At 38.8% G+C, this 15,355-nt stretch overlaps 1 protein-coding gene across 9 annotated transcripts in view; it reads left to right on the top strand.

The window, feature by feature from the left end:
• pde3b (phosphodiesterase 3B) overlaps positions 1-15,355 on the top strand; it is a 265,470-nt gene that overhangs the window by 213,177 nt on the left and 36,938 nt on the right. For 6 of the 9 annotated variants that reach the window (XM_041196605.1, XM_041196606.1, XM_041196603.1 and 3 more), the window contains 2 exons: positions 3,611-3,768; positions 12,988-13,103. In XM_041196605.1, the coding sequence (XP_041052539.1) occupies positions 3,611-3,768; positions 12,988-13,103 (274 nt within the window). The remainder of the gene's footprint in view (positions 1-3,610; positions 3,769-12,987; positions 13,104-15,355) is intronic. The other 3 variants (XM_041196607.1, XM_041196604.1, XM_041196602.1) reach the window with 1 other exon arrangement.

Here is a 15,355-nt window from a genome sequence, read left to right as displayed (position 1 = left end):
AAATTGGAACTAAATTGTTATTTTCATTAAGAGAGACAATAAGCATAGTTGATTTGAGGATGTGGGAAATGTATCCTGGTGTAGTAGTGGTGCTTATTTGAAGTTGAGGCTAAATGTATTACTGAGACGGAGCAGGGAACTTGGCCGTGAAGCAACCATGCATTGAGTGATGACTGCATGGAATTTTAAATTCTTTGTGACAAATATTCTTCAAATTGCTCAGTCAAGATTTACAAAAATAATGACATTACTAAAAGTTTCAGACTTGTGGTAATGTTGCTTACAAAAATTGCTTTGCAGCAAGTGTATGGAACTATTCCATAATTTTATTTTTGAATTTGTTTTTTTCCCCTCAACCTTATTGGATTGTAGACTAGGTGAACTGAAAGGTTGTTAATTTTAAATCATTTCTTTAATCCTGATTTATGCCATAATCGAAATATGGAACATTTCAATTCTTTCTTACAGGTAAGATTTTGTAATTTTTTAAACAGGAGAATTCATGTTAAATAATGTTTTCCCTGATATCTGTTACAATTATGAGGTTTTATAACTCAGTTAAGTTTTAGGACTGTATTTTTAATTCAGGGTAGAATGAAAGGTGTCATGTGACTTATCCTGAACTCTGCTGACTTTAAACCTGGGTAGTTTGATTGTTAAAAGATTAAAGAGGGGCTCAGGTTGTTAGACAGGGAAGAAGGTGCTTGCTGTCCATGCTGGTGAACAATGGCAGAAGCATATGTGTTAACAGTGGATCGACTGGTAGCCTCCAAGTCGAGAATGTCAGGCTCTAGTTGGTTATACTTTAGACAGGTTACCTGATTCCAAGAAAGAATAGAGTTGGAATCTATAAGATAGCTAATTAGCGATACAGCTTGGCTGCAAGGCCCATATGATTCCTGTTGCTATGGGTATGGGCTTTGGGAGGAGAAGGGTTTCTAAGATATCATTGAAAAAGATCAGCCTACCAGGATCCAGGAGAAAGACCAGCTAAAGGCCAAAAGTTCACGCAGGAACAAAACTCTAAAGTTTACGCAGGAATGTGGGTGGGAGCTCATGCTCAGATTGAAATGACCAAATTTGTGAAGATTTAATATGAGGCTGGAAGATTTGCCTAGCCTGAGTTAGAGAAAGAATCTTCAGGAAAACACTCACCCTGAAAGTCGGTTCTGGGGTTGAAAGTTACCAGACTGAAAAAGGAAAAGAATGGAAGTCAGCCCTCAGGAGGTAAGAATCAGTTTAGGCTGATTCCGGAAGAATTGATTGTCTATTTAAGGGACAGTGTAAAGTGCAATTGTGAAGTGGGATTTTTAGTTATGCTAAATCTAAAAAGAGGAGAATTCTGTTTTGGAGCTTAAAGTGGTTTTTCGTCAATAGTTCTTTTAGTTGTTATAGTAAAAGTCTTAAAACATAAGATCTCGTGTCACCCTTTCAGCTATTCACTGAAAGTTTGTATTTCTTTTTAAAAGTTATCCATCTTTATGGAGCATGTTTGGCCATCTACCATTGGTGACAGGCACCTGGAAATAACTGCCTCTTATTATCCTATCCTATCCTTTCTCCTTGAGAAGTGGGTGGTTTTTGCTCAACTTCCTCATGGTATATGACTGAAGTACCATGCAAGTTCCATCCTAAAGTTCCGTGGTGTAACTATACACTACAGTATTGAGAGAGGAAGTATAGAGGAAAATAAGATTATCAAAAAGAGAAAATGAGAATAGAATGGCCACTAACATACAAGGAACCCAAAAGTCATCTACCAGCATGTAAATAGTAACCAGGCAGTAAGAGGTGGAGTGGGGCATATTAGGGCTAAAGAGGGTGCGATATGCTTACAGAACAAGCAAAGAATACTTAATGACTACCTTTGTATCGGTGTTTACTAAAGAGGAGGATGCTGTCAAAATTTTGGTAGGAGAGATGGTAGAGGTAATGGATGGGGTTAAAATTGAGAAGTAGGATGTACTGGATAAACTGGCTATGTTTAGGATGGATAAGTCGCCTGGTCCAGTTGGCTTGCATCCTAGGTTGCTAAAGGAAGTGGGTGTGGAGATAGAGGAAGGGCCTGCCTTAATCTTGCAATCTTCCCTTGATACAGCTGCATGGGAGATGCCAGAGAATTGGAGAATGGAAAATGTGACAATTTTATTCATGAAAGGGCTTAAGGGCATTGCTAGTAACTACAAACTGGTCATTTTAACATCAGTGAAGGGTGAGGTTTTAGAAACAACCATCAGTGAAAATAATCAGCAGGCACTTAGAGAGGTTTGAAATAATTCAGGAGAGCCAGCATGGATTTGTAAAAGGCAAATCTTGCTTGACTAATGTAATTTTTTTTTTTATGCAGTAATAGAGAAACTGATGAAGGGAAAGCAATGAGTGTTGTCATGTGGATTTCAGGAAAGCTTTTGACAAAGTACCGTATTAAAGGCTGGTTAACTAAACTGAACTCTTGGAATAGGAGGGTCAGTGTTGGCTTGGATCAAAAATTGGCTTAAAGCCAGAAAACAGCGAATCATGGTAAATGATTATTTTTCAGACTGGAGTATGGTAGACAATGATGTTCCCCAAGGCTCAGTGCTAGGACCATATATGACTTGGACACTGGATTATGGAGTAAAATTTCAAAAGTTGCGCATGATACCAAACTTGGAGGAATGGCTGACACGGAGGATAATACCAAACAACTATAAAAGGACATAGATAGGCTAGCTGAGTGGGTAGACAGGTTGCAGATGGAATTTAACACAGGAGTTTGAGGTAACACACTTTAGCAAAAGGGATATAGAGAGTGGCAATATGGACAAAATAGCATAACTTCAAAGAGTTTACAGGACAGAGGGACCTGGGGGATCAGGTGCATAAATTTTTGAAGGTGGCAGGGCATATTGCAAAAGTAGTTAACAAAGCATATGGGATGTTGGGTTCATAAATAGAGGTGTAGAGAACAAAAGCAGGCAAGTTATGCTGAACCTTTCTAAAGCCCTGGTTAGGTCACAACTAGAGTATTAGGTCCAGTTCTGGTCATCACACTTTAGGAATGACGTGAGGGTTCTTGAAAGGGTGTCGAGGAGATTTACTAGAATGGTTCCAGGGATGAGGGATTTAAGCTAGAATGTTAGGTTGTAAAAGCTGGGTTTGTTATCGGAGCAAAGGAGTTAAGGGGAGGTTTTGATCGAGGTGCCCAAGATTATGACAGGATTAGATAAGCTAGATAAAGAAACTCTGTTCCCCTTAGCTGATGTTACAAAGACAAGGGGACACAGATTTAAGGTTTTGGCAAGAGATGCAAGGAAATGTAAGGAAGAACAATTTTACACAGTAAGTGGCAATGACCAGGAACTTGCTGCCGAAAAGGGTGAATGAAGTGGAGACATAAGGAAATTGGATGGGCACTTGTAGGAAATCAGCTGACAGGGCTACAGAGAGAGAGAGAGAGAGGGGGAATAGGGTTGATTGGGTTGCTTTACAGAGAGCTAGCATGGACTCAATGGGCTGAATCATCTCCTTCTATGCTGTAATATTTCTATGGCTCTAATAAAATTGGTGTCGATCGCTAAATCCATTTGTTCAATTTATTTGTTAACATAATTTATTTTTCTGAACTTAGCGTTTGAGGAGAAGTTTACCAACTGGACAGCTTAGAAGAAATACAGGAACATGGACAACGACCACGTCAGCCACTGGTTTGCCAACAATGGAACCTGCTCCACTTAGATGGGATCGTAGCAACGGGATGAAATCCCACCCAGACAGTGGGTCAGTGAGGTAGATTACATTTTTACAAGTTTAAAAGCAGCATAATTGTTGGGTTTAATTCATGTAAGCATTTTAAAGTAAGAATTTCATGAAATACCAGAATTCTAGTGCCAAGAATTGGTTTATTTTCATAACCATTGTGGGCCAGAATTTATTTGGAAAATAATGGAGAATTTAATATGCATGCTGTTATTATCATGCAAAGAACTTAGAAATTGGTGGCTGGAAAGCGATATGCCATGAGTTGTGAATCGACTCAGATTGCTGGGCAGTTTGCACCCCTGCGCCATTAGCCACAAAAAACTTCAGTCAACTTCCCCATGAGTTTAAAGAAATTGCTGCTCTTGCACTATTTGCACAGGAAGTTAGGGTTGGTACTTAATGATATGTGGACTCTTTTAATGACAGGATTTATATTCCTGCAATGCTACTCAATCTCTCCATCTTAGAACAAGAGCAGTTGAAACTGTGAAGTCCCATTTCTGCAACATTCTAAATGGTTCTTAAAAGTTTTTAAAAAATTTAAATTCTTGAATTTATTTCCTTGCTGGTTCTTTCTATTTTTTGCTTTCTCTTAATCCAATCTTTCTTTCCCTGTCGGTAATTCTGTGATTTGACTCTAATTCACCCTATTTCTTTCTTCCTTGTTCCTCTGTTTCTTCCTACATCCTTTAATCTAATTGGTTAAGGAGATAGACCGTTGGAACCTTTGCTCACCATGTCCCAAATAACCCACTGACCTCTCTGTACTTTTATCAGCTAGCTCTACCAGTAACTCTTGATGTAAACTTAATTGATCTGAGAGTAAGAAAAAAAGTAATAAATAAGACACTGTCCAGAAAATTCTGGGCTGTTGGCATGGTCAATAGAATGTAGCAAGAAGGTTTTGTGTTTTTTCTTTACTTCCACCCCTCAACTCAACACTGGCCATTGACTAGTGAAACTTGCTTACCAAGAGAATCAAGTTCAAATGATATTTAAAATTGATGCGATTCGGAAAAAAGACTGAGGAGAAGCAGTATAAACTTGATGGTGCAATTTTAAGGGGGCTATATGAATAGAGCAACCTAGGGATTCACAAACGCAGCTCAAAGTGATAAAGCTGTTAAAAAAGCTTGTGGAATCCTGGACTTTATAAATAGAGGCATAGAGTATAAAAGCAAAAAAAGAAAAGCTCAGATTTATGAAATCATTGCTTAAGCTTTAGCTGGAGCATTATGTCCAGTTCCGGACACCACAGTTAAGGAAAAATGTCAATGGCACAGGAGATGATTTATTAGAATCATGCCTGGGTTGTGGGACTCCGGTTATATAGAGAAACTAGAAGAGCGTTTGTTTACCTTAAAGCAGAGAAAGGTAAGGTTAAATTCAATTGAGACTTTCTAAACTAGAAGGGTTTTGATAGAATATATAAGGGTAAACTGTTTCCATTGACAAGAGAGACATATTTAAGGTTATTGGCATAAAAGCTGGAGGGGAGGTGAGGTTTTTATTTATGCACGAGGGATCTGGAATCTGCTGCTTGAAAGGGTGGTGGAAATAGATTTAATAGCAACTTTCCAAAAAGAATTGAATAGATATTGAAAAGAAAACATTACCAGGACAATGGGGAAAGAACAGGGTAGTGAGGTTAATTGGGTAGCTCCTTGAGAGCTGGAATAGGCATAATGGGTGGTGTAGCTGCCTCCTGTGCTGTATGTTGTGAGAAAAGTGAGAGTGAGATTTAGACCCCTTTCAGCAGGAATTGCAGGTATCTCATGTCAACCAGCACTGATGAGAGCTTCAGAACAAGATGGAAGTCGTTCTGGGAATAATTTATCAAACGTTACTAATTATTCTTGAATTGTGTTTAAAAATAATCAGGGTGGAAAAGTGAAAAGAAATGGCAAAAGGAAATTCGATTGTTCTCTGAAAAGGAAGAATGTGCAGGGTTTTATGGAGAAAGTGGGGGAATGGCGCCAGATGAGGCTGTGCTGTACCCTCATAAGAGTGTGTCCTGCCAGATGTCCATGTTATCATAATGGTGCAGCAATTCATAGTCTTGATAGTCTATCTTCTCTATTAAAGGCGGTTGCCTGAAAATGCAATCGTTGGAGATAGGGGACATCAATTGAAATTTCAGATGTTTCATTCCATGAGTCATTTTGAATCTGCACAGTCCTGTAACTATTACTGCATCTCCTGTCTAGGCTGTTATTGCAATATTTACAGTAAAGGAATTTTTTTAAAAATGGGGGAAAAGATGAGCTTTTTTATTCTTTTGAGCTGCAATTGCTATTTATATTTACTCCACTTGTCAGTGGGATTAAACCATTTTTGAATTTATTTTATACTTTATATACCTATCTTTTAGAGTAAACCATAAATATAGTGACATGCTAGTTCCATGTCAGAAAATATTTCTGTGAACTGAAATCTCCATTCTAAAACAATTCATTATAGATTAAATACTTAATGATTTTGAAAAATCAATGTTCAAATTATATAATGTCTTTTTTTTGGTCTTTTCTACAAAGGAATAAAAAGAGGGTACATTTTGTGAATGCATTGAATACAATATTATCCAATATGCAAGCCCAACTAAATCAGGTAGAAATAATGTTGCAGCTGTCTTGTAGTATTTGGTGGGCCAGTTGAATAAGTGTTCAGATCCAAATGTTTTCTATTTAGATTGTAAAATTGATCTTTCCAAAGTGTTGGAAAATGCTGATAAAAGTCACGAAAAATCTCTCACATTTAATGGAGAGAAAAATGACATCTCATTTTTGTGATAGTACCTGAAGTTCCTACCTTATACTTAATGAAGTCTTTACCTTGAAGCATAAATTTCTAGCACTAGAAATTCCTGATGCATAAAATTCAGAAATTGGTTGAGGACTCTTGGAGGCCCAGCAATTATTTCTAATCCCTGGTGCAATAATTTCTTGACATATTGTTACAGATGTAGTGATGCATTACAGTAATTAGGAATGAATTCATAGCAAACCAAAAAATGCTGGAAATACTCAGCAAGTCTGGTAGCATCTGTGGAGAGAGAAACAGAGTTAACATTTCAGGCCGATGACCATGCAAAACCCATAGGAGCCGGAGGCTCATGAGGGTGAAAAGGGATGTGGATGAAAAGGGCACATAAGGCCACAATTGTGGGCCTATGGTCACAGAAGGTAATACCCAGCTGATAAGAGTTTACTGACAAAGACTCAGCTTCATGGAAATGTCAGAACATCGGTGCAAACAAAGACTGGGTATGTCCAGGAAGTTGGTGTCAGAGCTTTGTGCAATGCTGGAGAAGGATTTGAGGCCAATGGGATGTGGTGGCCACCCATTACTTGTGGCACTGAAGGTCACCATGGCCCTCAATATTTACATCTCAGGATCTTCCCAGGGATCCTCTGGAGACATCTTTGGGATTTCACAGTCAGCGGCCCATGCTGCATCAAGTTGATAATGGATGCCTTGTACCAGAGGGAAGACCATTGCATGGGTTCCGCATAGATCAGGCCAGTCAGGCTGAGAGGGCAGTTAGATTTGGAGCCATTACAGGATTCATCCAGCTACAGGGCGTAATCGACTGCAAACTTGTGGTCATCAAGGTTTCTTTAGAGCAGCCAGGAGCCTTGCCCCATAGGAAGGGTTTCCAATTGCTGAATATACAAGTAGTGTGCTCAAAAGGATCTGATAGGTGTGTGCAAGTTTCTCAGGAAGTGGTTGTGTCTCATTCATCCTGAGACAGTCCCAGTTGCCTCAGCTTTTAGGTCGCTTGAACACCTTCGTGGATGGATGCTGGGTGACTGAGCACCCTTATACCTGTACAGAATCTGCACACAGAGGCAGAGGGCACCTACAACTGCTGCTACATGACGACAAGGGCAGCCATTGAATACACCATAGGCCTTCTGAAAATGAGGTACAGATGCCTGTATAGATGTGGTGGAGCCTTCTGTGGACCCCGTCAAGGGTCGTACATATTGTTGTTGCATGCTGTGCTCTGAGCAAGCTGGTGCTCCAGAGGGAGTTGCCTTGAGAGTGAGGACCTCCTTGAGTGTTCCACCACCACCTCCTTGGAGGAGGCTGGAGACCAGGCAGGCAATGACAATGCACCCATGGGGCAGCTGTAAACGGGCATTGACATGAGTACCAGTGAAATGGACTCAGACAAACACATTTCTCCAGCGCCTCTCATAAACGCACAAGTAAATGATTCAGCCTTCTCCCTCATATAGCCATAGTGGCCAGTCATGACATTACGCCATGGCATGCATTCACCATTGCCCTCATGCAGTGCAAGCCTTTCCATGACCTCTTTTTCAAGAGCTTACCAACTGGTGGCAGACCAAAACTGCAGAAATCACGCAAAATGTTATCTGAAACAAATGTAACCTTTCATTTAATACTCAAAGGCAATTCCCAAATACTCAAAGACATTCAACACTAAGCTATCGCCCAGTGGGACCCAAATGCAACCAGGTGGATTTACACAAATGCTTGTGGGTGCTCCTTCTTTGTGCTTTCCCGGTACATGCAGCTGAGTTGGAGACTGTCTGCCTGCTTTTTTGCTCAAGTGCATTAGATGACCACAATCAACGTTCTCTGGGTGTCTGAAGCCTAGAAGGCTCCGACACATTGGGTGGAGGGGCCCACCTGCACCTGTTTAGGATCTGCCTCAGTCATCAAAGTTACAAAGTAATGGTGCTGAGGAACTGCTGTCTATATCGGAAGAGCCCTCAGCGCTTTCAAGCAGCTGCTTCGCCACTCTTTCAAGACTCTCTTGTCCTTGCCTGATTTTTCATGATTTTTGTAAGTGTTAATGTCCCAGCTGATGCTACAGCTGGACAGGTCAGATCCCAGAGTGAAACCAGGCTTGCTGGATCATAGCTTTGTTTTTTAGTAACTGTGGAGGTAAGAACATTTATTAAAGAAGAAAAATGAACTATATTACGCCAGACAAAAAGGTTGGAAAGATCTCAATTCAAACACAATAGAAGGATTCAACTATTCACTATTCCTTCAACCCAGCTATATCTTTACAGACACATACAATTTCGGAAAGATAAAATATTTTACCATATCTATCTTATACTCTAACATTCAGGGTAAGTATGTGGTTCATGTGAACCAACTAGCGAATTGTGGTCGGACCCACCGCACTCCAGAGTACATGACAATCTAACCCAAGCGGATTTTATGGATTTCTCAACTCCCACCAAGATGCTTATCACACCGTGATCCACCCAGCCTCACTGAAACTTATCTTTCTCAAGAGGGTTCCCAATCTCCACATTTGAAGAACACGCCTTGGAACTTCTCCAGAAGTCGCTCCCATTCGGATGGCTTCAACAATAATCCACCTCCAGAGTTTCAATCTCGCCTTCTGCGATTCCTTTTCTCTGGATCTCCAAGTACACTCACGCTTCGCCTTCCAAGTTCACATTCAGATCTTCAGCCACGCCAAGCAGAACACCACTACCCCAAAAGTGTACTTTTCCCTTACAGTTTGCAGCATGAAATCACCAACATTCAGCTGCCTCTCGGATCTTCAGGGCTTCTCTCAAGCCCACTTTGCTTCAAGTCTGCTCCTCACAGCTATTTCATTAACTTGAAGTCTTTTTTATCTCTGCTCCTTTCTCTCAACTTTACTTAACAGGATCTGTTCTGATCTCTGTCTTTGTCCCTTACCTGGGACTGTCTTCTGAGACCCTTTTCTGTCCCACTCCCTGGTTTTGGACTGTATTCTTGATTTGGGACCTTTTCCTTGTCCATTTTTGTGTCCTGTTCCCTGGGACATTTTCTTAAATGGCACTCCTGTTCAGGCCCCCTGATCTTTTCGTGCTGTTTCACTTCTTGTCCTTTTTTTCCCTTCTGCGCATGTGCGCAGGGATGGTTGCTGGCCTGATGATGTGAAAGTGGAAGAACTGTGCATGTGTAGCCATTTCCCAGCTGGCACATATGCAGAAGTCCCAAGGCCTGCCGGGAATTATAGTTCCTGGCCTCTGAACTCCCGATCTCCAACTGCTGATTAAGGTAAGTATCGGAGTTCATTACAAAAGTTTAAGCCACCTTTCATCCTGGACAATTTATTCCTGGAATTGGTTCAAGAATTATGTTCTGTTGTGTATTGATCAACGGTGTGCACACATTTCATTGTAATCTGCTTTACGTTTGCAGTTTCCTTTGGAAGAAAGTTGCACTAGTGCATAACTTCTCTGAGAACTATGTATAAGCAGAGTGAAGTGAAAATGAGCCTATATTGTCTGCAATTTGAAGATTGTGTAGTTGCAGATCAGATGTTGATATGTACTTATTCAAATGGTTATTTAACTTTTTCCTTTAAATTTAGTAAAATGCCCTAATTCTGTGCGTTCATGTTTTTGTATTAAATTGCAGTTTTTTGTGTTTTTTGCAATATATTCTCATTTAAAATTTTGAGCCAGCTTTAGTAGTAATTGTAAACAAGCAACTTAACTGAATGTTTTTAAGTGAATAGAAATTATTACATTTTCTGTTTAAACTCATTTTCATTGATAAGGAAAACTTATATTTACATAGTGCCTTTAACATTCTAAAAGTTCCCAAGGCGCTTCACAGTTGCACAATAAAACAAAATGTGACACTGAGCCATAAGAGGAGAAATTAGGGCAAATGACCAAAAGCTTGGTCAAAAAGGTAGATTTTAAGGAGTGTCTGAAAGGACGAAAGAGGGATTACTGGAGCATGCAGTGGAAGAATCAACTTCATCCATCCCACAATTAAATTCGATAACTCCATAGTAGAAAGATTGCAAGAACATTATTTTTACTCCACAATTCAGAGGTAAATCATAATATTTTCTGTTTTGCACTATGTTCCTTTACTCCTAAAACTGGAGAGTTTGCAGAGGCAATGAGAGCAAAAGTTACAACAACAGATTATGGATTATGGAAACTAAGGCACTTTTCATTGGAATAAAGAAAGTTCAGAGATAGTTGTTTGGTAGTACAGAACTTGAGTATTGCTGAAAAACTTTTGTCGAAGCTTTTCACCCTGCACTCATCAGGACAATCGCAAGAATACCAATGTCAGGGAAAGCAACAACTTTATACTGTATGCAAAGAGATTGGTTGGAAAGTGGACTCTGATTTGTCGAGGTGATGCCTCGTACAGTATAAAGTTATTGCTTCCCCTAACATTGGTATTCTTGAGATTGTCCTGATGAGTGCAAGATGAAAAGGTTCAACAAAATGTCTTTTTTCAGTAATACTAAAGTTCAAAGACATATAATTGAGATGCAGATATTGAGGACTTTTGATAAAATAAGTGCAGGAAAATTATTTCCACCAGTTAGTGAGTTCTCAAAAGAATGAAGCAAAAGGTAGTTTAAAATATTTACATGGAGGGCTCTTAGGACGTAGATTGTTATGCCAGAAATTATGGTGGAAACAGAATCATGATGGGTTTTAAAAGTAAATTGGGGCTAATATTTTAAAGAGAAGCAAGGGTCTTGGGAAAGGTCATGAAATAGGATTTGGAGTTTGAGCACAGATGAGATGGGGCTAAATGATTCCTTCTGAGCTATAAAATTCTATGATTTTTGTAACATTATTAAATATGGGGAAGTCGGGTCATTCCTCAAATTTCACCTTATAGTGAGTTCCCAGTCTCAATGTGTCTCGACTTTCTAGAGAGTGGAAAATAATCACAGTGCTTAGAAAGAGGAAAGATCAGAAAGTCACCTCAAGTTAGCTAGCTCAAAGATGCTATTAGCAGAAAAGTTGGAGATAGTTGATAATCTGCTCACATGGTTGGGAAATGGCAGTAATATGGGAAAACAAAAAAAATACATTTTACTGAACCTATCTCTATTTTAGAGTTTGTTGTATCCTTTCTTTATTTCCTGGGTGCAATGGTGGTGTAGTGGTAATATCACTGTACTAGTAATCCAGAGGCCCAGGCTAATGCTGTGAAGACATGGGTTCAAATCCCACCATGGCAGCTGGTGGAATTTAAATTCAATTTTTAAATCTGGAATTGAAAGCAAGTCTCAGCAACGGTGACCATGAAGCTATCATCGATTGTCATAAAAACCCATTTGGTTCAGTAATGCCCTTTAGGAAAGGAAATTTGTCACCTTTAGCTGGCCTGCCTCTGTGGCATATAGCAATGTGGTTGATTCTTAAGCATTTCCTGTTATGGCCTAGTAAGCCACTTGGCTCAAAAGCAATTCGGCGACAAATGCTGGCCTTGCCAGCGATGCTCACACCCTCTCAAACAATAAATAGATTTGTGGGCGCTGTGAGGTCTTAAGCAAGTTACATTTGACTATTAACCCTGCCTCTCCCTTTAATGCCAATGTGAGGAATGGTCTAAGTAAGTGGGTGTCGACCTGTGAGGTTAATCTGAGCATCTGCATATAAATTTCTGACTTCAGGTCAGAAGATCCCAGCATAAAATAGTTTTCCATCTCTTATAAGACCTGTAAATCTTCCATGGGCATTGCTCACTTTTTGTTAAAGGATTAATAGTTGTTATGCCATATAACACCAAGTGTATTATCATTAAGGGTATCTGCCTTAGCTCAGTACATCTTTGCTCAGAAGGTTCAAATTTCACTTCATGATGTAAGCGTATGAAATAGGCCGATGTCAGTGAAATACTGAGGAAATGTGGCATTGTTAGAGGTTCTGTCTTTCAGATAACACACTACCCTGAGATCCTGTCTGCTTGCTCAGGTGGAGGTAGAAGATCCCATGGCCCAATTTGAAGAAAAGCAGAGGTGTCCTGGCTAATATTTATCCTTCAACTCACATTACCAAAACAGATTTTTTGGTTGTAATCTCATCTCATTTCTATTTTTTTTCGACCTTTCTTTGCAAAATAATCTGTTGTTCCATTTCCCTACATTATAGTGACTATACTTCAAAAGTTCTTCATTGGCTATAAAATGCTTTGGTCCTGAGGTTATGAAAGATGCTTTTTTAATGTATGCCTTTCTTTATAACAAGTTTCAACTTTTGTTGAAGTAAAAGGCCTCGTAGATTTTCTTTTTTTGGCCGAAACACGGAAATAAAGCTGTGGAAATTTAAATGATGGAGGTTAACCATTGAAAATAATTTACCTTAATATATTATATGTTTCTAATTACGCTGTATATTTTTGTATGGTGGGATACACAACTTTTCATTGATGTAGTATATTAGGATGCTTTGAGCGCACTTTTTTTACTGACTTGTTTTTTGGTCTTCTGTTTTCAAGTACTTTAACTATAGGTTCACAGGTGAATGGACCTTCCAGTTCAAACCTGTTGACAATTCCAAAATCTCGATCTGCGTCTTTATCTTTGACATCGCATCATGGACCCAGACGAGCAGGTAACAAATTTTGTTCCTAAGATTCTTGAGATTTGCTCTTGGTGAAACTGATGCAGCTAACAGGACAGCAATTGTTGATTAAAAATTTGGTTTCTAATTAACAAAATCAAAATGAGAAGTTGAGAATTGATCTTCTAATACAAAGTCTGCATCTTCAATATGTTAGCATGAAATCAAGATGAATGTACATATCATCCTGTCCAAAAGAAAGCATTGCGACATTATTGACCTGCATTACTGCATTAATCTAAAGAGTCAAGTTATGACTGAGTTAAAACTAAAAAGAATTCCCAAATTTCAGATGATGAATCATTTGAGCTACACTCTCATGGTTTGAGAGAGAACCTGAATTACTTAACCAAATAATTTCCGTTTGATTATTTCTACCATTCCATTGTTTTATACTGAGTGGCTGCCAGTTTTTCATTTTCTCTGAACAGCGATTGTAGCTTGGGAAGAAAAGATGCATTGTGGGAATGTAACAAAGACTGGAACTTTTGAACTTGGATTAGTTTCCAGAGGCTCCATAGTTGAAAATTTAGCTCTGATGTTCTGTCTAAAGCTATTTCTGGTTTTCTAAGTTTTAATCTTAAATCTTTTCAGCCCAATTTTGATTCCTGCTGCCTCCTCTTATATTTCCTCTGGCCCAATGTTATTTTCTCTGTTTTCTAGCTTTCAGGTTATAGGCTTCTCATAAATGATACTGTCTTCTTTAACAGCACAGAACCTTGAATATTTTGTGTCTCTGGTTAAGACAAATACACACTTATTTGAAGAAATGTAAATGAATACTTTGAATGTGGTTCCTACTTGAATTTGTTTTTTTTAATTTATTAAGGTGAAGGGTATTACCGCTGGGAATTAAAAACTTTCTTATTTCAAGTACCTCTTTCTGCTTCAAGTAGCCCCAGGCCAGGTAGTGCATAAGTGATTGGACCACACATTGTTCCCTCTTTCTATCCCTAATCTTAGAATGCTACTGCAGATACAGTGTGACATTTTCCATTCCCAGTACTGTTTATCAGTGTGGCCCTTGTGAGTGAGAACGTTAAATTTAGGGATACTCTTCTGTTGTGAGGAGGGTTGTGAACTGCATTTCACATGTAATCATTATGGTCAGCAGGGGAAAGAAAACCTTTATCCTATGGATCTGGACTGGACTTTGATCCAAACATGTGCTTTACTTGCAGGGTCACTGAGTTTCCCATATTCCCTGCTTTTCAATGTTAAGCTTCGCTTTCATCTAGGTTATGATATATGAATTTGTCTTATATTTCAGATTTCTACAAAGCTGAGAATTTTGTTTTGTGCTTAAAGAATCATGCAGAATAGTATCCTCCAAAAAAAAAAGTCTGGACATGTATTTTATTCCTTAGTATGTGTGTCACTTGCTCTGTCATGCTGACTCTGCCACAGTTGCTCTCATTTTGTCTCTCATTCTTGTGCTCTGTCCCTGGCTCTAGTGCCTAACTGAATTTCATGATATAGGTCTTATAATAATCCTGTAATATTTTGACAAAGAAATGTACTTTATTTATATGGTTATAAGCACTGCCCCCTCAGTAACTTTTCAAAATTTTACATTTTTGTTCTCATTAGCTTGAGTATTCTGTTGAATACAATTATTGTCAGAGCATATTGCACCCAGTTTGTAAACCATCTATGCCCAGTACAATTACCCTTAAGTTTAGCCACGAATATTTTTCTTAATTTTTCTATTAAACGTTATTTAGCATTCAAAAATCAGCCCAATTCTTGAGTGAAATATCAAACAATTTAGTCTGACCTAAGAGATTACAGCACTATTTCATATTGAAAAACAGATGCATTGCTCAGTATGTTTGATAAACATAAACATGACATGGGGAAATATTAACTTTCTAAATGTGAAAATTCCTCTCATCAAGTTGTCCCACAAATGTTATTGTTTTCTGTTTTGCTGATCTTTGAAAATGGAGCTTACCAGAAGCTATCTCTACATACATGTTTAAAAACACAGGTGTCATTTGTTAAATGAAGTAATTGTTGAAAGGCAAGTATCTCTCTTTATTTGAGTACAAATAAAATTTTCATGAAGTATGAAATAGGAGCAGGAGTAGTCCGTTCAGCCCCTTGAGCCTGCTCTGCCATTTAATAAGAACATGACATCAATTCCACTTTCTATTTGATCCACATATCCCTTGATTCCCTTAGAGTCCATGAATCTATCAATCTTGACCTTGAATATACTCAGCTACTGACCATACACAGCC

This window comes from Carcharodon carcharias, chromosome 10, assembly GCF_017639515.1.
Source record: "Carcharodon carcharias isolate sCarCar2 chromosome 10, sCarCar2.pri, whole genome shotgun sequence".
NCBI classification, from domain to species: Eukaryota; Metazoa; Chordata; class Chondrichthyes; order Lamniformes; family Lamnidae; genus Carcharodon; species Carcharodon carcharias.
Note: the sequence above shows the minus strand (reverse complement) of the source record. Positions and strands in the feature narration are given on the sequence as shown.